Source organism: Musca vetustissima, unplaced genomic scaffold, assembly GCF_032173495.1.
Source record: "Musca vetustissima isolate MV318-11 ecotype Yass unplaced genomic scaffold, APGP_CSIRO_Mvet_v1 utg2750, whole genome shotgun sequence".
Classification (NCBI taxonomy): Eukaryota; Metazoa; Arthropoda; class Insecta; order Diptera; family Muscidae; genus Musca; species Musca vetustissima.
Window position 1 is genome coordinate 437,576 of NW_026884925.1, and position 27,196 is coordinate 464,771.

A 27,196-nucleotide genomic window follows, 5' to 3' on the forward strand; every position below is an offset into this window, starting at 1 on the left:
GCCTTAAACCCTGATTTCCGAAATGTCTGGCGGTCAACATCAATGTTGTAGCAATGACTTCAACCTTGGCATGGCTCGCCGAAGTTATCCGGCTAATAAAGGAAAAGCTGTATAAAATTTTGATTGTATCCAAATTAACGGAGGAGAAAAAAGAGAAGAATAAAATTTTTTTATTCGAAAACTAAGTTCCAGGGTGTTGTCGGATGTATTGATGATACACACGTACATATCATGGTCCCACCACTGTCTGTAATTCATTTGGAATGCGTGTTGGTTGGCCATAGCCATGGTGAGCTTCCATCCGGGCAATAAGGACCTCAAATTGTTCTTTTGTAGTAATATTAACAATTATGGGAAGCCTACAAAGTTCAGTTATTATAAACAGCAACCAGAAATAAATGGTTGCCGAAAAATTATATTTGAAGCAACTGAAGTTGACTACAGTTGCCATCCATAATGCAAATTTGGCAACTGGCAACGCAACTAAACTCTGGTTGCCATCCGTAATCGACCCATAAGATTTTTCGTTTACGATTTTGTTTTTTTTAAAAAAAGTGACATTTGCCCTCTATACAAATATTGCCGTTTAAAAATGTATGATAACGTTTGTCTCCAATTTTGTCTTAACTCTTTGTGGCCCAATGTTGTCCACGGACAAAAAATATGCTAGAGTTTATATTTAACCCTCTGTTCCCGATTTTTTCGTAATCATAGAACAATTTTCACTTCACAGATTTAATGCAACTATCCTAAATAGGATATGGACAACATTTGAGATCGCTACATCCTTGACTCGGGAGATACAGTATGTCCTTTCTGAAAAATAAAAGTCCAATATCAGGAAAACCAAATGCTAAATCGACGGAAAAAAATCATTTGAAATTATTCTCTATATTCTTTTTTTACAAAAATCAAAAATAATTATAATGAAAGAATTCGGAAGACTATAGTTTCGGATCACGCCACTGATCACCATAAGTTTCTTTAGTTTTTGTTGGGATATTCTCCCCAGAAGCTATTTATTGCTTCTATACAAAAAACCGTTCATACCCAAATGTCTCTTGTAACCTGCCTTAAAAAAACCGGGATTCAGCCTGACTACCCCAGAAGCTATTGCTTCTATACAAAAAATTTGGGTATGAAAGGTTTTTTGTATAGAAGCAATAGCTTCTGGGGAGAATATCCCAACAAAAAAACTAAGGGAACTGATGAGGATCAGTGGCGTGATCCAAAACTATAGTCTTCCTTGCCTTACCCCTCGGCAAACAATGCCATACATTCCCCACTAATAAATAGTTGTTTTTTATAAAAACAAAAAACTGGGATTCAGCCTAACAGTTGATAAATTCCTACATTATTTTTAATTTTTGACATTATCTAAATCCAACATAGAACATCAACGGCGTTGTCAGTGTTTTTATAATATTAGTGCGTTTTACAAATTTGTTCTCGATCTTATAGACTAAATGTTTATCTTATTCGTTCATGCACTAAATTTAGTGCCATTTAGTAATATGTGGCCCACTTTTATATATGTGTATCAGTATATGTGTAGACTGTTGTTATGTTGTAAAGTTTTACAGCAACAATGCATAGAAATATCTGTCGAAATCAATTTGCCATCGTTTCACAAATATGTAAATAACTACTTACCGAAATATTTTCTCAAAACACACTATATTTTTGACCTTCTCCGTAAAGACATTCGAAATCTGGCACAAGAGAGTCTGCATTTTATCGTCGTGACAGTAATAACTTGACATGGTCCATATGTGACGCAAACCCACCATAACATTGGGTATCAGCAATGTCGTCATTCTGAAACTTTCGTAAGTGCGTATTTTCTGTGGAATATGAAATGCAGGTATCAGTTACTTTAGAAGAACGCCAGTACGGTTTGCGAGTTGTGTTTTGAATTACCTCCAAGTAATCGGTTATTGTACCAATATAGTCAGCATTTTCTTTGGCCAAGCGAAATTTCTCAGCAACATTGTTGACAGTCTCTGCCCAACGGCCAAGAACACTTGAGTTGTTATCTCTAAGAACATCTAAGTACAGAAAGACAAAAAATGTATTTATATGTATATGTATGTGTGTTCAACTTACCCAATACGGCTACAACAAATTCTGATTTTAATTGTTCCAATATGCCATTAAATTCTATTTCACGAAAATGCCACAGGCGATATTCGGCCATTGGAGTGAATTCGTCCAAGGGCTTGACATAGATAAGAATTAAAGTTTGAAAAATCCTTTGGGTGTTTTGGTTTTTTATGTTTGCATTATTTTGGGTACACTACCTTTTCCTTTAGAGCTTTTATTCGTTTTTCAATGTAACGCATCCACCCCTCGACCACATCCTCCAGTTGGTCTTGGGTGTAGGTGGGAATAAGGTTAATCCTTTTAGGATCAATGGGAATGCGCACCTTCGACTCTTCGAATTCGACATCTTCCTGGCCAGGGGCTGTGTATGATGTGGGCAAATTGAATGCCCATACAATATGGTTGACGGTCCATTCCACTTCCTGTTCGAAATCCTTTAATTGATTGAGCAAGGCCTCTTGATGAGGTGGCAATTTCTCTTTGACATTTTCAGTTTCACGGCGACGGCATTCTATTTTATCGTGGGTTTCCTTCAACAATCTCTCCCATCTTTCGCCAATGGTAAGTTTGACATCCGGCTGTTCCACTGATTCGATTAAAGGGCGTTAAGGACAAGTGGGCGAAAATCAGATGGACACCGAAAAGAGAAATGTTTAATGCCAATTATGGTTTTAGTCAATTCCAAATTTCCTCTGTTTCCGTTTTATTGACGCAATCTAATTTTCAGAATTTTTTGCCTATCAAGGTGTGTTGCTTTGTTTACGTGTGTGTGTGCGTCTGTGTTTCTTTTTCTTCTCGTTTGGCCTTTTCGTCTCTATCTTATTTCAGTTGACCACAAACTGTTTGTTTTTACTTGAGATAATTAGATTTCCGTTTTCTACTGATGTTTTTTATGTGTACAAATTTGAACGATTGTGGTATGTTAAGGTAAAGGATGAGTATGGAATGTTATAAGTATTCGACCGATTTGAAATCGGAGATGATCAAACTAATATCACATCGATATACATATCACCAATTTATATACATATGCATTCCACCATGGCTATGTTTCAACGGCGTTTTCAGATTCTGATACTATTTTTTTTCTTAATACTTTTTGGATATTTTATTTAATATTTTAGGTAAAATATTTACTCAACATTTGACGTTACATAACGTGTTACATGCTCCACTCACCCACATCTTCTTCAGACGAAGTTATAGACATTTTGTCTTTTTGCTGTTCATCTGATAACATATCGTCATCTTCCTCTTCATCGCCGTCGTTTTTCTTTTGACTAGATAATTGACCTTCGTCTTTAGTTTGAGGTCCGCCAAGCGATTCCTCGCCTTCATAGTCGGCTTTCTTAAGCGTTTTCTTCTTGGCTTCCTGTGCTCGTATTTCAGCTAATTTCTCCATTTTCCTTTTTTGTTGGCAACATTCGGAAGCGTTTGTTGGTGGTAGTGACGATGGAACAGTCGTTGTAGTTGTTTGCGTTGAAAACAATTTTCATGAAACAATCCAATAATAATTATTGTTAAATCAGTAAAGAAAAGGGTTTATTTGTTGACAGACAGGCGAGCGAAAGAATGGTTCCGCCAGGGCAATGTTGGCGAATATTTTCGGCATAGCCATAAAAAAGGTCAGTCCGTTTTCAGCATGTCTGTCTTTGATGTTCAGAGGGAACCGGGCGAAATCATTGGGTTATAAATAAATACTGGCAAATGCAATATTACGGGTCTTAGAAGCAAAAAGAAACATTACAAAAAATAAAACAAAATAAAAACTGCGGACAAAACAAATTAACACAAAAGTAATAAAAGCTCCCGCTGATAAGCGAAATGAAAAATACCAAAAATACGAGATATATTTCATGTACCCTCATACACACGTACAAACGCAAAACCAAAGTAAGAAAAGGGTTGCAGTTTGAGAATAACGAAAACGAAACATATCCAGTGTGAACCAGGATTGTTGGGAATGTCATTGAAATTGCTTATAATTCTAAATGAGTTTGAGTGTCAGAAAAGGATGGAGCCAATTTGCCATTACGCACAAAAAAGTTAGACACAACATAATATTTATGTTTATGCTTAACGCCAAAGACCAACTGGCATAGTCGGTGATACATATTCAGATTTTTATATTATGCCAATATTAGAAAAATATTAAAATGTCTTACACCGATTCCTTTCAAATCAAAATCTCACATATTGTTTGTATTAAATTGTTCTTACAAAGTCATGAATTACTGAAGATATATTTATAATATATATATATATATATATATATATACATCCAAATCTTTATTTTGATTCATTGATATTTGTCGGACATGGGATTCAACCAAAGTGCCTCTATTGTTGCCGTCTACGTCGATGATGAGTTGATGTGCATGTTGCAACAAACAATATTCGTGGCTCGTTGGCGCGTTCATTCGTAAATACATTCACTTTTTCGTTTGTTTGTTTGTTTGTATCACATCAGGACGAGCATAACAACTTAAATTTCACAAAGAAATTGTTGTGTTTGAAAAAAAAATAACGCCAAAGAGCCAGAAAATACCAGGAAACTGAGGGGAAACACAAAAAACGAACTTAATTGCAAAAGAGTAGCAAAAAATCCGATTAAAAATGTTGAAGACCAGAAAAAAGGGGCGAAAAGAATATTCAAAAAAAATTGGCATAGCCGAATAGCAACTTTCTCTGTTATCAGATGGTTTATTGTAATTTATACATCATACGTAACAAACCGAACAAAGAACATGGTATTTGTATGAAACAAAGGCTGGCGTTTGGTTTGGTGCATCGAAGTGACCAGCAATAAAAGTGAGTGAAAATGTAAACATGGGACTTTTCATCACGATACTGTGTGCATACATATATAAACGTAACGAAGGGCAAATACTTACATAATGTTTATGTCAAGAAATTGTTCTTACCGTGATGCTTGCAACATCGTTTGTGCTTTTTAGAAGTATGGTATTTTACATTGTACAAAAGCCATGCTAAATTTCTCTAAAATTGTCTGAATTAGTATACTAATCGAAATTTTGATTCTAATGCCAAATTTCAAATTTGCACTTACATTCGCTTCATCAATAATAATAAACACGAATTTCATATATACATACATTGAAAATCATGTGAAGGCTTGATGATGTCTTAATAAGTATTTTGCTGGGTAGGCAAGCACTTGTTTTTACATAAAACCAACAATAAAAATTGATAAACAATGTTCAGTAACGGACAAAGAGGTGGGTGGATGAAGCCAAAAATGTTTGCGAACAAAACAAAAACAAGACACTACCAAAAAATGCGTACAAAAAAGCGAAAAATAAATATGGCCGTTTAGTATCTTTATCATTGTAAGCAGACTTCCTGAGGGTTGAACATTTCGCTTACCGATCATTTCACAACAAAATTGATGCTTTACATACCTCTTCTGTTTAAGAGCTTTTAAACGAAATTCCGATGGTTTGGCCAGTTCTAATAGGCCGGGTGCTGTATCCTTTACTTCGGTCGTTTCTGTACCAACCTCACCGGGTGTTTGAGATTCGTAATTTTCCATGTGTTTGCCTTCAATTAATTTTGGTTCGCGAAATTGAAATTCAATTGCCTTTTTAAATATCTGTGGAAATCGAGGCAAATGGATGCGATAAATGTTTTCTTTAATTATGATAACAATATTTTAAATCATAATATTTGCAGAGAAATCATTCACAGCGTTACAACGGTTTTCCAGATGTCAATGTACTGAGTTGAGCCTATAGTTTCTTTTTATTTATCTATTTTGATATTATTATCCTGTGCTATGATGAACAAATGAATGATAGTAACATGCTTTCCAACAGCTGTCGCAGTTGTCATTTGTAAGGGCTTTAGACTACTTACTTTTATTCTACATGGTCCCTGTGGAACATCACTTAAATCTGTTCTCAAGGGCCCGATACTCAGGCGGCATTTTGATAGATGGTTAATAATGTTCATGCTTTCATGCCACTTTATCATTGGTACGTAGTAGGAAATTAATTACAGAATTTTTTCATTGCTTTAGTAAAGTGCTGCCCACAAAGGATCAGCTCAATTGCTAACGTCAATTTCATAAAACAGCTACAGAAGCTAAACCATTTGAGCGACATTTTTGGGTTAAAGAGAAGGGTGCAAAATAAACGGGGTGGTGATTAATTGAAATTGTCATGAAAGTTACTGGTTAAATTTCTTCTAGTATCTAGCTGGATAAATCAGCCCAATCCGTTAATTTTAAATTTTTCCCAAAGTCAGAAAACATTTTTTTGTATGAATTGTCTAAAAAGTATATTTTAAGCATTTTAAGTGAAAATGCGTGATATTTTGCAGAATCTTACTGGATGTTGTCTGTTTATATTATTGCAAAACAGAATAAAAACGGCTTAGTCTCTAATATAGAACATACGTAGTAAATGTTACTGAAAACACAACTAATATTATTTTGTGTATTTATTAAAAAGTTATTTGCGTAATAATTAATATGCTTTAATTAAAAATAAATCACGTAGCTTACCATATCAACATCTTGGCTCATAGACTTTATTAGTTCACCTCTTACAGTTCCAAAGATAAAATACTGAGACATTTCGGCAAAACATTCGTTGATATCTGAGTAGAAAGCTGAAAAAAGCGAACAAAAAATAAATAAAAATAACAAGCAAAAATTCCTTAATTCGGTGGAACCTTTAAATGGGACGGTATTTTTGCTTTGAAAACAATTTTTCCAAAGTACCGACACTTAGGTTGGAATACGGGGTAGGAACTTCAACATACCGAAAATTAAACTTTACATTTGTATGGGGGATATTTGAAATATTAACAAAAACCAGTAAGCGAGGCAATATAGTCGGACGGGTCCGGCTATATGATAAAGTTTCTGTGGATCTATGTTCCGAACCAGGGTAATATTTCACGACATTTGCATTCTCTTGACGGATTAGAGGTCAACAGCTGCTCTGCGGGATGTGTTCCGAATCATGTTTTCCGGGAGTAAAAAAATCAGCTATTCAAATTGGTGATCAGATTGCCTTCCACGTTTGTGAGTTTGGTTTGTAATTGTGGTGACTATAGCGACTATACATAAAGCCAAAAATAAAGTTGTCGGTCCATTTCATCTCCGACATATCCTCTGATAATTATCGAGACCATAAGCGGAATCGCATGTAAAATTTCCTAGCCATAAGCTCGAAATGTATGCCCTCTAATGTGGTATTGGTAATACTAACAAAATTCAAATACTTAGACATCTGTAATTATCTTAGTAGAACTCCCACATTCGAGTACATACAACCACTTCTCTTACTCGAACTTAACAACTTCTCGGGAGTAAGGTAAGGAAAATATATAATCCATAGAAAATCTGAAAATCTGCTTCTCTTCATCATCTAAGAAATTTCTCCCTATCAATAATATGGCTTTCTATGAGCTATGAATATAATGCAGGTATAAGAATAATCACAAATTAAAAACGCATTTCATTTGTTAAATTAAATGTATCCACGCTCTTAAAGAGAATGACAATAATGAAATATCCATTCCACTACATTTTCACACTTATTGATAACGTGTCAAAAATCGCATACTTAAATAAACAGAAAAAATCATGTTCTGTACTTACCTATTCCGTTAACTTCTTTGCGTATCATATACACATATTTGATATTGTTGTCGAAATGTGTACAGCTCAGCTCCCCAAAGTGGCAATGCAATATTGGGGTCTTTACAAACGTTGGAATGATTTTCTGTAACGAAACCAGGAGAAATCAGTATTGAATTTGTAAAAAAAAACCTGCAAATAAAAATAAATATTTCATACACTTGCGACGGTAGGAGTGCCGCATCGCGAAGCACGAAAGAGAATTACTTCACATGCGAGGGCAGGCAGATGTGAGTCTCTCTGATTTTCAATACCTGTAAATCAGCGAATACAATATGAACTCGGTCCCACCATATCGTATATCATTTGCAATGGTGGCGCTTATTGTATTTTTGTTATTGTGTATTGGCATCCTTCGTTTGTAGCTGTGTTAGGGGCAATAACATTTACGCGTATGTATGTGTGTAGTCGTGTAGAATATTCATTGCAATCATTTTTTACACACCTTTGAGATTTAAATGTTTCTCCGCTAAGCCGGTTTTTCGAGAGGAGTGCATAAATTGGCTTCGATATGTCCGTGTGTGTGTGTGCCTCCGATATTAGATATTAGTTTATGTATGCATATGTTTAAGTGAGTGTATAAGAGGGTTTCGCACGTGTGTACGTGAATGTTTTGATTCCCAACAGTGGTGTTTTATTTACATCGCCAAACACAAATATCTCGACATGAATGTCATAATGAATTGATTTGGGATGTAAATTCCCTTTTGTGAAACAAACAAACAGGCAATGAGATGTAGAAAACAACAAATACATATGTATATGCTCGCATATGTGAATGTTCTTTTGATTAAAATGCTCAATACAGTAGATACATCCCTCTTCATTATGCTCTGGCATCTAATTCATTCCGGTTGGTGTTACATAATAAGATGCAACATAATTAATTTAGATTTTATGATATAGAGAAATAAGGTCTAAAAACAAAAAAAGGCACTATCCTTAAAACAGACAAAGTGTCCTTTCTATAGATGGTTTATTTTTTTTTTTACGAATTTCCCTAGGAAGCATTGTTGTTCTATCGAGAATGATGTTCCAGATCTAATAAGTAAAAGCAATTATTCGACGAAGCTCAACCGCAGTTTCAACACACTTTTATACTTCTAATATACATATGTATATGATGTCTAAGCACAACAACACACACAAGCAAACATTCAGATTTATTTTATGATGATTATATCTTTGTTTATATGTCGTATATTAGATCGCTTCTACCTTTAATGATGGGCAACGGAATTATAGAATAAATATTTACACTGAGACTTGTGGCAGTGTCTGTATGACAGGGTATCCGCAGCTGTAGTGTCCCGTAAAATAAAATGACGTGTACTGTTGCTTACCTTAACTTCCACATAGACCGGAACAGGAGCCTGTATTGTCTTGCGTTTCTTTTTACGTCCTTTGCCTTTGCCACTCTTCCTGGACCCTAGAAATACATGTACCCACATACAACAATTACAATTCACACAGATACTATGGCTGTGTGTGTATGAAGACATTATGATGTGAATAAAAAATCCGTAGAATTGTGCTACCAAATGAAGAAGGAATGAACGAATAAATGCACGTAAAAAAGAAGAAGGCAAGAATGAACTAATTTGGTGTGTCAACATTATTTACATTGAAATAACTTGTAAAATGTTGTTGGCAATGATTACGGAAAGTATTACAGCCGAATTAAGACATAAGTTGGTGGGATTGTAAAAGGACAAATGATCTGGAGTTCTACCATCAAGGATGGCATGATGGTTGTTTGTCAAGCATCTTCCAATATAGGTATTTATATGCAGTGTAATATTATTTTGAATACAACATTTTACAATTGTATTAACTGTAGGTTATGCTAGTATAATAATAGAGTATAATAATACTCTAATTACAATCGAAACTAATAAAAACACGTTGTGTTTCCAATTACCAATTAAGTAATTGGCTGATTGCTGAATGATGAATTCATCAGCGTTGTGTAAGTGGTAAAATATTATCACTCCTATACGGCCAATTGCGACTGCAACAAACTACACAGTGCAAATTCTAGTCCATTCCAAGAGAATTACTACATTTGAAGATTATGTAAATATATTGGAATGTTGTTTGTTTTTTTTGTTCGTTGTTAGTTGAATACATTATTGCTCTTTGTTGGCAGCCTTTAAATGAAAAGTAATTTATATTGAAATTAAAAGATTCTCTGACATCTTTGCTCTTCCTTAAGAAAGTCGCCAAGAAGAAAATAAACCAAAACGAATAAAATAATCTGGAAACGGGGTTATTGCTTCTCGATAACTTTTGCAACACAGGGATGTGAAAGGGTGTTTTTTTACCCTACACCACGCTGTGGCACAGGGTATTATGTTTCTGTGCATATGTTTGTAGCATACAAAAAGGAAACAAGATAGTCACATAATTATTTTTGATGCTTGCGATGAAATTTGGCACAGCAACGTAGGGTGGGGCCCAGTGTAGTAGAGGAAAACATAGGTTCAGATTTTTGTGAAGAAAGTCTCGCGATGTCTTGCAAATTTAAAAATGGTGCCAAAAGTCTGTCGGCTGACATGAACTTGAGCATATACTGCAAAATGTCAAGTGTATGGATTGAAGACTGTTCATATATAGAAGGGTGCACCAAAGACGATACATCTGCCCCATATGTATGTACCTTTTGCGAATACCCAAAGTGAGGTAGTGTATAATATAGTCGACCACGTCCTACTTTGGCCTTTTTTACTCCTTTTTGCTTTTATTCTATTCAAATATTGTGCGCAATAGCTGTTGATGTGTGTAGCAGTGTGGAAAAAAAGTTCCACTTCGAATCAATCCACCATTTATTTTTTATATGACCGAGTGACTCCAAAGATTAGCCTGTTCTGTTCATATTGCTTGACAATGAGCAAACCAGTTCATTTCTTAACTGCATCAATGACATTTTCGGAAGTACTGGGATTAATGGATACTTCCGAAAACCTGCCTTCTTTACCGATTGTGTACAAAGAGAAAACCACCTAAAGATAGGCGGGCCGCATTCGCATTCCCTTAAATCCTTGATGCATAACTGTACCTCATTCTCGAAGTAAACCATCCCTGCCGACGGCTTGTCATTTCACATGGGCTTCCGCTAGCCCGAATGGGTTAAAGCGTAAATTTGTAATTTGGATAAAAGAAACCATTTCTATCCTTTTTGCATTAATGAGGTTTTTAAATATTAATGAATGACGAGAACTGAAGAAGAAAAGAAGAAAAATTATATGAAATGAAAAACTTTCACAATTAAAAGAAATCATACAAAGCTGAAAGATGGCAGTAGTAGCGCCAGTAACAGAAAGTCTCTGTGAAAAAAGCAACGTTACGTGTTACATACATAAATCATTTCTTATCCTTTGCGAGCGAAAACAAACTAAAACACTTCCAAACAATGGCAGCAAAAGATATTCGCAGAAATGCCTCCTCAAGTGTAAACAAAAAATGATTGTAATGGAAAAAAAGATGGCAAATGATAACACAGTGACAATTTCAATTAAAACATAAAACAAATAAATTTAGATTTTTAAGACGTTGAGGGATAACTCCAGTAGAGATAATAGAAACATATCTATGTTATAATTACCAATTTCATCGTCATCGTCGCTGGCTGCATGTTAAGTGGGAGAATGTGGTTTTAATTGGGATTTTATCAAACGAGTTTATATGTATTACTCACCCGATAAGGCAGAACTCTTTACACTTTCCGCTCCAATGTCATCGCCTGCACTGTCAGCCCCCGTATCAATACCAGCATCGAAATCATCACCACCTCCCTTTTCTCGTCCAGAATCCTTGGCTGTTTTGAGGCCTATTACAATATTTAAAATGTGGTGAAATATTCTTTGATTTAATTCAATAATGTTGATCTATTTTACTTCGGACTCATTATGATATTTTAAAATAGATAGAAAATAGTAACCTTTATAGATAATAGTTACCTTTGTTCGGTGTGGACGCCTTTGCATCTTTTCCAGCTGTCTGCCCTTTCTTTCCTTTTTTGCCCTTTTTATCTTTCTTCTCAGGTTCAGTAGGTAATTCTGGTTCCACTGTAAGACACAACCAAATATGACATAATTTGTAATATTCAATTTGAATTAAATTAACCTATTTACTACCGACATGTAATATCGTTTTCTCATTTGTTATTGTCGTTTTGTATTGATGAGTGATGGCGTTAAGTCCAATTCATCACATGTTGCTGGCTTAATATCATGTAAAGGTTCTAAGTCTACTTTTTATTTTGACGATGTTGGACACGTTTTTTTAAGCCGAATTAACTGTAATTTGGTATTTTAGGTGCTAATGGGGTAATACACCTTCATACAAAAAATATAAATATTGGTCCAGTTTTTAAGGTACCCCAAAATATAACATTATCCCAAATATTCAGAAATTTTGATGGTTTGGGGGCGAAATGGATGTAATTTTATCTTTGGGACTCTCACTGGGTACAAAATCTTTGAACAAAAAAATAGTTTCGAAGTAGCCCCCATATAACGTTACACACATTATTCGGTATTTTGTGAATTTTTGTTCGTTTTCCTCTTGGCAGTAATTTACCAGTCAAATACTTGAAATCGATCGGTATTTATATATAGGTGTTAATATAAAAGCCCCAATCGATGTTTAATAAAATACCCTTACAATACAAAAACAAATTACATTTACAGATTTAAAAAAAAAAATATTTATAAAAAATAATTGTTTTTTGTCTTTTCTGGAAAATTGTGAAATGTGGACTTGTTGCCCTTAACATATTAAGCCAGCTATATGTCTATAACAAAAGTGAATAAATACTCAAATAAATGACATTTACCACGTTTGGTTCGATTCACATGAGGTATTCGACACATTTAACTTGTTTTATTTTCAAAAATGTTTATACCGCTATCAATATTAGAAATATTTCCATAGATATCTGTTGAATCTTAAACGTGCCTGTAAACCTCGACATTGGTATTGGAGTATAGCCCAAATGCTTTAACTTGATAGGATCAATTACTGGGAGCATTTCAATATCCGATAAGAACATTCGACGAATACATACATCGGAAGAGTTGATTCATGTAAATCTAAAAGGAATTCTTTCACCAAGTGGAACATATTTTCATTTGGAATATTTAAGATTCCATATTTAAAGAATCCTGCCAAAAAATGTAAACAATTGGCCCAGTATAATATAATTACCATTTTTTAGGTTCTTTCATGTGAAGGCAAAGTGCTCAACTAAAAAAATGAATATGCAGGAACTAAAGAAGTGGATGCAGTAAATCGTGTTGATTGTAGTTTCGCTCAATGGAAATGTTCCTCTATTTGAGAGGAGTCCCACGGAAATAGCAAGTGTTTTGTCACCCCGGTGCCGGAAGTGGCAATAGTAAAGGAAAGACCAGCAACAGAAAAGTACAATCCTAACTCCAGCGACTGAAAGCTAAACAAAGAGGATGTTGAAATGTTTCTGCTGTGTTGTGCTTCCAACGTTACACCGTCAAATTTCCACTTCGCCTACATCAAGTTGCCACATGCTATCCGCATTTTGGCATAGGGAGCATTCTTGCCTCGTATGCAAATCAAAAATGCTTGCATAAACTTAGTTTCCCTCTTTGTTTGTATTTTCTATTTATCCGTTCGTATGATGGAAGACACAACAAAAGACAAACGTGAAACAAAACAAGCAAATCCTTCACAACCACAACCACTTCATCAGGAGTATCACTTGGAAACCGAAACTGCGACAGGGAGTGTGACTGGAGAATTCAAAAGACAAAGTAAAACATGATGCTGTCCTGGGCTGCTTCTAAGCTACGGCATCAATGTCAACTCAACGCCAGTTGGAGAAGTCTCGAAAAAGTTTCTATGCCATCGTATTTCACTTTGCAGTTAATCCACCAGTTCGTGTGGGTGGACACAAGCCTGTTGTCAGGCTTCTCAAAACGCACTGCCTGTTTACGCACCCACATTCCCATCCGCCTTTGTTCTCGGTCCAGCATTCGTCAGAACGGTAGCGTTGAAGGCTAGAGCTTAGCGCTTGGTTTTATCTTTTCGTTGAAGTGCTTAAACTATACAAAAGGATTTGTGTCCCGAATTATAGCCGAGTAGTGAATGTGTGGGAAACTTTTCTATGTGCATGTTTATGAGGTATTATCTAAATTAAATTTGACCATAGAATAGTTTTTGTTAGCCGACAATGGAAAAGAAAAACGTCATATTATATTTCGTGAAATCATAGAAATATGCGAAGTACCCAAATACAATTGTCCATCATGTAAATTCATGTAACAGAGGCTTTCGCATGTAATTTAAGTCCGCCAATGTACATTCTGTAAGGAAAAATTGTGCCAATTGTGGCAAATTATTTTTCTAAATTATCAGTCCGCGACATCTTATACTTTTATTTTCAAATTTCCATGTCAATCGTTTTTTTTATTAAGAATTGATGCAGATACAAATCTATATATATATATATATAACAGAAAAAATCTGTTTGTATGTTCCCGTTAGCGCAAAAACCGCTGAACAGATTTACAGTATATAATGATATGCCTTCGATAGTAGTCGTACGTCAAAAAATGCACTCCTTATTGCATTGAAATCAATAATATAAAAAATTTATAGAACCACTGAACAGATTTTACTAAGATGTACACAGTACGTCAATCGATCCCATGGAAGTAACATAGGTTAGATACAGTTCTAAAAATCGGCGCGGAAGCGGAGTAATAGCATCAAAAGTAATCATAACTCTGAAATAATTTATGCATGTAAGTATATTTTCTAGGGGTATATCATAAGATGGGTTACATGTAAGGAATTTAAAATTTGATTCAGTAACATGGATGCAAATACGCATCATCCGATGAGGATATATTTTGAAATACATAAAATACAAACATGTGTATATTAAAATAAAAAAATATTAGGCCAGTACCTAAATTCATTGCTCTGCGTAGTAAAATACACACCTTCTCACCTTTATAGAGTTTGTTGAACGTCCGTGAAATATGTGAACACATTTTGATAATTTTTTTATTTCTGTTTCGAGATTTTGTTTAGTTTGCTAAGATATATGGATTCGACGTATATGGGTAATACGCCCGTACAAAACATTTTGCCATAGTGGGTAAGTTGAATATAATTGAATTTTTGTCAATATGTGAAGAACATTTTTTCTTTGATTTAAAGAAATGAAACATCAATACACCTATATGCTATTCAAATTTAACGTGGGTCCAGCTAGTACAATATATATTAATTAACAGAATTGTATTGTCTGGTAGATGTGGATAGAATAAAAATTGTATTCATTGCTGAAAAATCGGAGCCTACGAATCGTTGTTGTGGATTAAAACAATAAGTGTCTATAGATTGAAGAGCTGTACTATTTTTAGATTTTCAATTAAAATTGACAACAACTTCATGGCCAGCTAGACCAGTTTGTCCATACATTAAGAGAACTTTAAATAAACGTTTCATTAATGATTCTTTACAATATGTAACAAATCAATGATTTGATATTCTAGAGGATTTGTTGTCATTGAAATGTAAACACTTTCGGGCTTTATCGAAAATAATTACTCTGAATTCTTTGTAAAAATAACAACGAAATCGATTCGATTCGCATCCATATCTTCCAGCACAAGTGGTTTCAATTCAGCAGCAGTAATAACAATTCTCCATTGTCGAGCTGAAGTGACGAACACAATCGAAATGAACGAATCGCATCATATCGATTCCGAAAAGAAGAAATCGAGTGCACCATCACTAAATAATTCAATATTTACTTATAAATTCAATTAAAGTTTCTTTGGCACTCAGTTGGCAAAACAGAAAACCTTCTTATCTGTGCTTCAGCTGAAGTGCCATCCCCATCGTTCGGATGGGCACCTGCCTGTGTGTTCGTGTAATGGTCTGTGGACAAACTTACCCTCCTCCAGAACGGTGATCTCCTCCTCAACTAGCTTGTCATAGAAGGTGCGCCACATATACAAAACGACTTTATTGATATCCTCGTTTTTGGTGTATTTGTCCTCCAGGAAACTCTTGAAATCATTCATATTATCATAGATAACGGCATTGACAAATTCTGGTTCGAATACACCCAACACATTCGAGATGGTGCACTTGAGCCATAAAATACGATTATCGTCCATGATGCCGGCCATGGTGGTCGCAGTCTACAACGTGAGAGATGTCGGTTGTTAATATTCAGTTCGGGCATTTTTGTCACAGAAAGGGTGAAAATAAAAACTCCCCCCAATAAAAGTAATCTACATACACACAAATATACATTGGAAGACGTATTTTTGCAATGAAACGTGTAATTTCACGGAGGGTGATATACACGTTTTTCTAAGAATTTAGAAATGAACAGTTTAAATTTGCAATATTATTTTTCTTTACAATTACATATACTCCACAACCCTTTACCTACCGTTTTTGAAATTCCGCCCGCCGAATATTTCCAAACTGTTTGCAATTCTTGGAATATTTGTTTGCAATTTCAACGATGTTGTTCTTTGTTTGTTTTTAATTCAGAATTGTGGTGTTTTTCCTCAAAATTCAAATGTTCTTTTTCAATTTCAGTTTCGATTTGATTAGAAAGTCATAGGTTGGTACGGTTGCCACAAACGACCACACACACACACATTGCCTCAATTGTTGCCGTGACATTATTGTCGTTGGTGCTACTGTTTATTTTCGGTTGCCACAGTAAGTGCCGCATATGTGCGGGTATTATAGAATCGTTCTCCCAGCTGAGACAGAGTTTGTCGAATTGCTCAGAAAGTACATAACCAGAACGTTTTTGTTTACGCTCGTTCGGAGCACAAAACGAGCAGGGCAAATATCAATATGCATGTTGAAAAAAATAAACGCAAAAGCAAAACCAAACGAAACGAAAGAGTATTTGTAGCGTTGGTTACAAACTACACAACACTATTGCAGGACGATGACGATCAATCTATTTTGTACGCCGTCCAGCATAGCATTTGTGATTGCAATTCCTCATATTATCTGGAGGAAGTATAGCCACATGGTTCCTTGGGCAAGAATGAAAGACACAGCTGACGGAGTGCGAAAACCCATTTGCAGCATATAACCGGATGCCGATTAGTAAAAATTCTCACTTTATAAGTGGATACATATACTTGCGTTAATTTTTCTATAAATTGTAAATTGTAAACAAAGTACAGGACGCATTTATGATCCGAATTGGATGAAATTTGACACAGCTCATTTGTTTGGCCCAAGTCCGATTTTAAGTAAATGGTACACCAAAGGGGCACAGCATACTGAGTTGAGTCTAGAATGATGTGTGCTAAGTTTTGTGAAAATCGGTTCAGATTTAGGTATAGCTCCCATATATGTATATATATATTCTTCGATTTTATGTAAATTGCGCCCTAAAGACCTAAAGCTTTTACGATTGACACACAATTTTGTATAATGTACTGAAATTAATATAAACTAATCTTTTGCATGATTCGTTGTAGTCGGTTCTGATTTTGACATAGCTTCCATATACGTTTTCGAAATTTTGCACAACGTATAAAATTATCAAATCAGATTAGAATGACGTTATTGCGTTTTATTGAAAATGGTGCAGATGCAGTCACAGCTTTCACATATATTTCAAACGGGTGCCTGACTAATATTAAATTTTGAAGTGTGCGGCCTACCGAATAGCGCGTATCAAGTATGCTGTAAATCGATTTACATAAGTCCCTTTGTACGCAAACGACTCTAAACTTGCCCGAATGAAATGAAATTTAGCTTAGGTTCCAGAAAGGTATAAATATCACATACGGAAGTTCGTTCAATTTCATGTCAATGTTCTTCCGAAAAGGCGGAGTCTGTTAGGAGATAAATGTAGAATATACCCAAAATGGTGAAGAGTATCATACTTTCCTTACTGGTTTAATTCAATGCTAAAAGTAAATATATCTTCACAGATTTCATATAGGTTTAGTAATAAGTCCATATATTAAATTAATTTTTATGACCCAAAAATAAAAATAAAATGAATGAATGAATACAATGTGAAAATTAAAATAGTCGAAATTTAGTAAAGCAAAGCAAGATTTTTATTCCGTAATATAATAAGGTCACAGAGGTCATATTAAGAGGGAGTAACATTTACCACCATCTCAATGTTAAAGGTAAATATAAAGTCCCCGGAGAATTACATTTAAACTATTATAATCGTTTAAAATCACTGGCAGCTGCGGTGAGCTGATCTGCTGAGAGGAGTATAAAAACAAATGTGAAATCAATTCGAGATGTTTCTCTTTTTCTTCTTAAATTATAGTTTACAAAAAAAAAGCTAATCAACATAGCAATTTGCTACATATAATCGTTAGATGGTAAGCAGGAGAATGCTAAAGGGGAACAAAAACACCAAACAGATGACACTGATAATATTGACGTAAAAAAGATGCGAAGTCTAATAGAATCGAGTGAACACTGGGTGAAACGAAGTCATGCAAAAATAAGAACGAAGGTGTACGAACGAACGGAAATAACAACTGTTGCCAAACAAAACAAAACAATTTCGGTAGCATATCACGACATAAGCTTTTCATGAATTGCAAAAAAGAGGAGAAGTTTTAAAAAAAGGAAGACCTACACCAACACCAATAATGGCAAATGTAGCAAAAAGTAAAAGTTCTTTGCCAAGATGCCTTATTCCTAGGTGTGGAACACAGTTTCGCATATAGTACATACATATGATCATAGAAGTGTATATGATGAGGTGGGAAATTACAAATTTGAATATTTAGGCGTAGTAATATAGGTAAATACATATAAAACAATATAAATAGGCATTTTTGTGTTAATTTGAAGATTAATATATTTACGCCAATTGCAATTAAACTGCTTTGTCTTTTTTACAAACAAATTCATACGTATGTCTGATTTATTCAACATCAAGTAAATGCCTTTGTGAAAAGATGTCGGCAAATAAAAAACAATGGAAACATTGAAACAAAGCAAAACAAATAAAACATTCCAGGTGTAAATTCTTACAGCAACAAATATGCCAGGCAACAGAAAAAACGATGATGAGAAATAAGAGAAAATAGCTCACTCATACACATAGCCAGTAGTTCTTTGTTTTGTTTCGGTTATCTGTATCGACATAATCATTCTTTAAAAGGAGGTATTCTTCCAAGTTTTCTTCACTAACATTGATGTTCTTGCCAGATTGTTTAGAGCGTTTACTTTTTTCTCTGTTCGTATACGAATAAAAGGCTTTTTGCCACTTTGTTACAGACAAAAACTAATCAATTTCAGTTTGAAGATTTAAATTTGCATTTGGGCATTTGTGAAGCTATATAAAATAGAACATAGAAAAGAACCATTTTGTATTTAATAAGTTTTGTTCAAGAATATGTGTTACAATGAATAAGTTGTAATTTCTTGCACAAAAGCGTTGGTTTATTTGAGCAAAATGTTGCCCGATCAGCATTAAATTCGAATGTATAGTCGTGATTCTGCAGTGACATAATCACTGCAGTCACTCTATAGTTTAAAATCTCACATGTACTGCAGTAAAAATTTATTAGAATGTTAATTCGATATCCAATTACAATTTTAAAATATCGAATTACATGCCAATTCGATCCAAAATCCATAAAGTATTGAAAACGGGCTCTTTAATTTAGTCCATCGGGGGTTAATGTTATATGGGGCGATACTTAAAAGTGGAACAATATTGAAAACTTCTAGTATGCTAATGTCCCTTATAGTCAGAACCCAAATATACAATTAACATTTTCAAATTCCAAAAAATCGTGGGTTGTATGTTATACATAAAAAAGGGTCCAGTTTTTATAATTTTTAGTTGGAAGATTTTCTACTTAATGGGAAACCATAATATCAAATTACAACTAACTCCGATAAAAAATATGACCAAAATACTAAAAATACCTAAAATCGGGATATGCCAATAAGTGGAAAAAGGCTGATACCAAATTATATCCAATTCGATTGAGAAACGTGACGAAAATATAGTTAGCCCTCGTACTTGATTTAACTCAAAATGAATATTTTTTATTTATGTATTACAATTATGAAATGCACAGTCTTTCCACCTAAGGGTGTATCCAACATTTAATGTTGAGGATACTGGACTACTAAAAATAAATATTACTGTAAAAATATAAGTAATAATAAAAAATATAAAAGAAAGGCATCAAACTCAAAATATACAAATAATAGAATAAAATAATACCCCCACAATATAGTTGTGTTATATATTTTCTTCGTGTTATTATAAATGTGTCGTAAAAATTTGATTGTAGTGAAAAGTTTTATAAATAACTCCTCAAAATTTATAAAATCAATAGAATCGGGACCGTTGTAGAAAACAACAATTCTTAATCGATTTGGGAATGCTTATTATTTTAGTAGTTGTTATGGATGTGTGTGTTTTTAATATTACAACCTATCCTTAGTCGACGGATACAATTTCATAAAATGCATTCCAATAGATGGGAGTGCGTATATTTTATTCAAATATCGGACGTGCAGAATGCGATTATTACACTTTTGCATTATATACGCATTTCATCAAGAGTTCCTGAACTAAAATCAAAAATAAACATAGTAAATAAATAAATATCTTTTTATACAATTTTAAATTTATCAAGATTGGAGAAAAATGCATTACATAACACCTGAAATTCTCTAGAAAAAAGACGAGGAAGAATTTTACTTAGCCTCATCGTTCCGCGTGAAACGAAAGTCATTCTATACATTAACAATTTGCAATAGTGTTTGCAACTCGACATTCATTTGACTTAAGTGTATGGACGTCTGAATGTGCAGCCAATGTTAAGGACTACCAGTAATAATAAGAAAACAATAGCAACGACAGCAGACGAACAAAGAGAGTTACATCAACATTGTTTTAATCATCAAGAACTACAACAACAGCCACAAAGTTAAACTGTTGTCAAAAATACAGTAACTTAGAATAGAAGGAAAGCCAAATGCTTTCCCCTTTCTCTGTCAGAGCAATTCAAAATTGCATAAACAAAAAGAACAAAAACAACAATGTTACCAAACAATGCAATCATTTGTTAAGCAATTTACCGTAAATTCGAGTAGATGGCACTACCACCGACATTTAAGCAAAGCAAATGATGTTAAAAACACAAAGCATCAAGATAATATCAAGACAAGCGAACTAAAACACACATACAAAGGTGTACGCATGACTGTACATGTGTTTTAACACACGCATACATAACATACATACTCGCATAGTCAGTTGTACATAAAACCAGTGAGCGGAACAGTATAGTCGGACGGGTCCGACCATACGATACCCTACACAACTACCAAAATTATTATCTGATCATAACAGAAATTTATAGGCGTTGTCCTTGACCCCAAATGGAATCTCATGGAAAATTTCAAAGCGATCAGCGCTATAGTTCCGACCTCTAGTGTGATAATGAGTTACTAAATAATGTCTCAGTACTTAAGCACCTGTAAATATTTAAGTGTATCGTCCACATCCGAGTACATACGACAATATAATTGGTATCAATTTAAAGGCCAACCACCCTTCTGGGATATACTATCAACTTCTCGGCTCTGTGTCCTTCAGGAGTATATTTATACGCTATAGAATACAAATTTTGTCATTTTCACACAAAAGTCAGGGTCCATTTGACTTCTAAATATTGAAAGATCTTTGTCAAAACACGCTTATTCTTTGGCCCGATCCCCTTCTCCATCCAAAAATTCGTGGTATTTGGGCCATAATTGTGGCCTCTGGAGCGATCAGAAAAACCGAAAAAAATAAAGTTTTGGTCCATTTCATCCCCTAAATATTAACAATAGGGATCTTCATCGGCCAGAACCCATCCTACATGCAAAAATTCGTGAAAATTGGTCCACAACTGTGGCCTGTATCGTGTTTACAAATTATAATGGACAGACGGACGGACGGACACACATATATACTTAAGTATACTTAAAGTTGGGTCTATAACCAATATTTGGCGGCGTTACAAACTTTTGGGGCTGCACAAAGCTATAATACCCTGACAACATAGTTGTGTAGGGTATAATCATTCTAAACAAACAATGTTGTATTTCCGGTTTCCTGTAGTAATCAAATCTAAAATGCAGCTGTGTTGTTGTGTCAGTCACACATAGACATAACATCAGACTGTGTTACCAACTTAACTTAGAACGTTGGACTTTGTAGGCATTTATTTAAAACACACGAGTGGTTTCGGTGGAAGGTTCAGAAATTATTTCTTTTCGAGCAAACTATGTAGAGTTTGATTTGTTTAACACTTACTTCGTATGTTTTTCATGTAAAACTAATGTCGGACCCTTTCGTTTTACACGATATTTCTGCGGATTCGATAAGAATTTAAGTAAGCAATCTGTTATAACAGGAATAGCTTTAAACTATGTTACCACAGAATTATATTTTGTGTAATTTCTCCCACAAACAAATGTGTATTTAACTCTGCGCTCATTTCTAACCTGTAGATTCAACCCAGCTGCAGTCAGTTTTAGCAGATGCAATGCAACCACTGAAAATTCGAAAATCGTAAAAATCCATTAGCCGTAGCTATGATTTCGAAATGTTACGAAAAACACCATTAACAATTTCCTAATGACTGTTTGGTAAATTAGCAAACATTTGCTGGATGAGAAGTGGCAGCAATTTTGGTCATTTATTGTTTTGTCCGCCGTCAGTTGGTAGAACTTAAGCATTCATGATGCATTTTGCCACTACTTCCATGCGATGCGATACGACTCGATGTGATGTTAGTATTTTTTGGATTTTTTTTGTAATCATTTTACTTAACGCCTGCAATAGAATCATTGCTTTGTGTAGTCTGTGCAAAAATGGGGGAGTAGATTGTTTAGGAGGTTCGTTCGTACAAGAATATCAATGTAAATCCATTGTTAGTTGGTTAGTTCAGAGACTGTAACTACGCAGCAGGAAAGTGTTATGTCGTCAAAACATTTTCATGTCTTGTTTTTTTTTTATGGTCTGTATATTGACTATTTTTATCATACCTCACCCTTAATACCGTTCTGATTTCCCACTTAACGTATGAAGCCGCACACATATATATGTATGCATGTTTATACATCCATATATGCATATGTATGTGATTATTTATGTCGATTGCCTAATTAGTGAATTTAATGTAAAAACGTTGAGTTAGGCTAACAACTTAAAATGGAAAGCTACAACAACGATTGGATCAACCACAACATAGCAAAATCCATGTGGATGATCATGGGGGAACACGATGCTGTATATGTGCATGGCCCATTTGCAATTTTTTATTTTCAGTGACGTCAACATTTTTTCTGCAATTTCAAAAATAAAATGTAACCATATATGGTCTATTAATGTAGATTTCATTCGTAAAATCGTCCTATAATAATCAATTTTACAGGGGTTTGGGTTAACTGATGTTTTCAAATTTTTCAAAAATCGGTGTCGGTTATTTTATTTTTCAATATTGCTACCTCTAAAAGGTCAGGTCTGAATACTAATGGAGACAATAACTAAAAATACTAAGAGAACTGATGAGGACAGTGGAGTAATGGTACGTGACACCATTTTCGAGCACATGGACTTCTACTTTTAACTTCTTGAACTCTCACAATGTTTGTAACTAATATTAAATTAGCATCGTACTTTATTTCCTTCGGTGCTGTATATGTTGATTATCACATCATCTACATTCAATACTTTTGTGTCGGCATGCCCGAATGTACAACACATTCTTGTACATATGCATGTTGCTCGGAAGGTAATGATGTGTGTGGTGATTATAGCAATGCTCTTCCTCACCGAAAAATGTCTGTATGAATTCGAACATATGTAGTTGATTTCGTAACATATTGGCTTCGTCTGACACTCTTATCTATCGGATGAAATAGGCGCAGTCATAGAGCAATTCGATAGATTCTCAAATATTTTGTTTTTAAAAATCATGTAACGCTAAACAATTTGTTTTATTGATGAAATAATTTAAATAATTTAATTTGTGTGTACATCACTTTATGCTTTAAAAACCATTATTTTGATGATTTTTGTATCTACCCACATTAATGTATACCCTTTGAGTTGACTTATTAATAAAGACATGTCATTGAAATATTTGTATATTATCATTAAATATACTTTGAGGTTAGTTAGTAGGAGAAACTCTAAGGGATGGTATATTAACACACCAGTTTCTATTCGCATGATGTTCAGGTAAATATTGAAACCATAAATAGTTTACTTTATTCCTTTGTTCAAAATTAATAAAATCAGTGTATAGTGTACTAGGAATTCATATTTGGAAATGTAAACAGATTTCTTTTTGCGGATAATCTAGAACATGATTGCAAACGGATAATTTCATCGTTGATTTCTAGATTTACCACAAATGGCCATCTGGTTTAAATTTTAAATAATTAATGTAAATTTAATTTTAAATAATTATTTCTGAACACACTTCCAGGTTTTTATACCCTCCATCATAAGATGGAGTGCATATTAAATTTGTCATTCTGTTTTCAACACCATAATGTATTAATATTGGTCTACATTTTAGGGTAGCTCCCATTTACATAGCAATGTTCTATTTCTTCACCAACTTTTTGAAACCATTATAACAAAACCAAACAGGTTTGTTTAATAGTCGGACAGACAGACTATATGTTACCCTTCACCACTTTGGGTACATACAAGAGATGCTAATATTTACAATACTGTCCGACCGTTGGTTCATGTTAAATTGTAAATAGAGTATAAGTCGCATTTATGATCCCAATTCGATAAAATATGGCACAGTTCATTTATATGTGGTCTAAGGACGAACCCTATTGAAAATGGTACAGATTTAGATATACCTCCCATATATATTTTCGTCACCAAACTACTAATATTTATCCGATTGAGACATAATTCTGCACAGTGTACTTAATTAGGTCCAGGTTGATGTATGCGATGTTTAGATTTAAATATAGCTCCCATATATAGTTTCGACCAATTTGTGTTGATGACCAAACTCCAAATATTTGTCCTAATGAGACAAAATTTTGCACAGCGTACTAAATTGCAGATTGATATATAGCTCCTATATGATGAGTTTATGATTGTTCGATTTACACAAAATTTGCAAAAACCAAATGGTTGATCAATTAGATCCATGTTTACATATAGCTCCCATACATAATTTTGCTCGATTTCATACTAATGGTACACCAAAGAATCCAAGTCTGCCCATTTGACATGCAATTTTTCATTGATTTCAGTATGTTTTTTTAATTGGTTAAATATATATGAAGATTACACATTTAATTCCACCCGATTCGATCTCAATGGTCATCCAACGATGCTATGTATATTCTTTCTATGGAATATTGTGTAAATTAGCATCTCTTCCCAAAGTGGTGAAGGGTGTCATATAGTCGGCGCCGTCCGACTTTTGAACTTTCCTTACCGGGTTTTAATTGTTAAAGATACATATTATGTTTCAGTTTTCATCTCTACAGGTTCCCTTACAATATTTAGTATATATTTATTACGATTTTTAAAGTGATTACATGTTTTTTATTTAACTGATAATTTAAATAGTTTAATGTTTTTATTAGAAATAAAAAAACTCATTGCAAAAATATCAATATTATGCTAAAATTTTCACTAAACGCTACGAAAAAAATTGTTTAAAAAAATAATGTATCCCCATAATCCTGATTTTAAATTATAGAATACGAAATGCGTTGTGGAATGCATAATTCGGATTAGCGGTTCCGGGTTATCAAGATTTTATTGTATTCAAAATTCCGAACTGCTGAATCGTAATACCGCATCATGAATGCTTTCCCACAGTACGACCACTATTAAAGACAAACTAAAACTGTTGGAATTGCAATTTAAAAGCAACAATTTGAGGTTCGATGTGTTCTGCCTCCTTGTGATATGAAAGGCATTGTTTCAGGAAGAACCCAGCTCTGTACGTTTGTGCTTCTGCGAGTTTGTTTATTTTGGAAGAGTGCAAATATGTGCGAGTGTATTTAATTTGGCGTGCGCGTATTTGTGCGAACAACATCAACACTGGCACCGCCAAAGCATTCAAAGCTGAATAGACAATAGTCAGAATATTCAAGAGTTAAACAGTTTGATTGCGTACAAACATATATACAAACACACACATTGACTGGGGTGCTTTTGTGCGTGTGTGCTCGCATTTGTTTATGTGTGTCTGTACAACGTATGCGACATTTATTTCAATTAGTGTCGCAGTGCATGAAATGCATCACCAATGACATGACATTGCTATTGCAATTACAAGGGCAAATGTAAACGGAATGCGAATGCATTGAACAGAAGAGAACGTCTAAATACATACACGGAGAAACTGTAGCCATACAGCCATGGCGGTTAGCTTTCGTATTACATCTAAAATGAATATAAACAGCTTTGTACCCTTAGATATAGATATATACGTGTGTACGTATCTAAATATGACTTTATGCCTAAGTCTCTTTCCGATCACAGAGAAAACATATGTGCATACATAATATGCTGTGGAAGTTGAAATTAGTTGCATCTTTGCTGAATATGTACCATTTTCTAGCTTATCTTTTTCATGTCGGGTGCGTTATTAAATTACTACAATAATTAAGGTGGTGCTTCATAAACATATATATTACACCTTTTGTGATTTATCAAAATCAGGGTGTCTACACATAAAATTTTTGTGATTGTATTTGTGATGAACTAGAAATTTTACTAATTACTGTAAGTACCAATGGTTATCACAAAGTGGATGACATTGGGTAATTAAATTGTCCAATGTCTGCGTTACCAGTATACAGTCATTTCGGTAGTACAAAATTGTAATTGAAATTTTACTATTGTATTATATTCAGCTTCTTGGGTAGATACAAAGTATAAACTAAATGCCTAGTCACGTACAACTATTTCAAATATTTTATAAAATTAATTGTGTCCCATAAGTTTCTTCCCTTTTCATACATTTCCATACATCCGTCGTTACTGGGCGGCCGTTGCGGTCTTCATTTTGCAAATCAAAATTGTCGGCTCTAAATTTCTTAAACCAATTTCGGACGGTCCTAATGGTCGTAGTACCACTCCCGTAAATGGTGCAAATCAACCTTTGCATTATTGCCTTTTTTAAAGCAATGAAGCATAACATGCCATAAATGCTTCTTTTGGTTCTCCATATTGAACGGGGCAGAAAAATTTTAATGAGGCTTTGTCACCAACGAAACGTACTTTGAAAGAGCTCTGGAACCACTGAAACCCATGCCATAAACGGCTAAGAGATAAGCCTGCATGTTTATATAAGCATAGCCAGTCAGACTCATTCATAGCGTGGCGCGGAAGAAACTTATGGGACA

At 34.3% G+C, this 27,196-nt stretch overlaps 2 protein-coding genes across 2 annotated transcripts in view; both read right to left on the bottom strand.

Moving 5' to 3' along the window:
• The window catches only part of LOC133332015 (dynein axonemal heavy chain 10), an 87,710-nt gene extending 85,866 nt beyond the window's left edge, over nucleotides 1-1,844 (bottom strand). The window contains exon 1 of the mRNA XM_061540399.1: nucleotides 1,654-1,844. Coding sequence (XP_061396383.1) covers nucleotides 1,654-1,817 — 164 coding nt within the window. The 5' untranslated portion in view covers nucleotides 1,818-1,844. The remainder of the gene's footprint in view (nucleotides 1-1,653) is intronic.
• Nucleotides 1,845-4,082: 2,238 nt separating this feature from the next.
• On the bottom strand, nucleotides 4,083-15,955 carry LOC133332012 (uncharacterized). Its single transcript, XM_061540397.1, has 9 exons — nucleotides 15,678-15,955; nucleotides 11,731-11,838; nucleotides 11,469-11,600; nucleotides 11,376-11,399; nucleotides 9,115-9,200; nucleotides 7,733-7,856; nucleotides 6,629-6,735; nucleotides 5,491-5,716; nucleotides 4,083-4,090 (listed from the first exon to the last, which is right to left on the bottom strand). Exons 1-9 carry the CDS (start codon nucleotides 15,949-15,951, stop codon nucleotides 4,083-4,085), a joined length of 1,089 nt encoding a protein of 362 aa, XP_061396381.1. The 5' UTR covers nucleotides 15,952-15,955.
• Nucleotides 15,956-27,196: the final 11,241 nt, after the last annotated feature.

Excerpts from the sequence above, each read along its gene's own strand:
- LOC133332012 (XM_061540397.1), bottom strand. The coding sequence starts at position 15,951 with ATGGCCGGCATCATGGACGATAATCGTATTTTATGGCTCAAGTGCACC. Across the intron at positions 11,839-15,677 it reads ACCATTACACGAACACACAG|TGGAACCAGAATTACCTACT; the intron begins GCAGGTGCCCAT and ends TGTGTCTTACAG. Across the intron at positions 11,400-11,468 it reads AAAGAGTTCTGCCTTATCGG|CCAGCGACGATGACGATGAA; the intron begins GTGAGTAATACA and ends CTTAACATGCAG.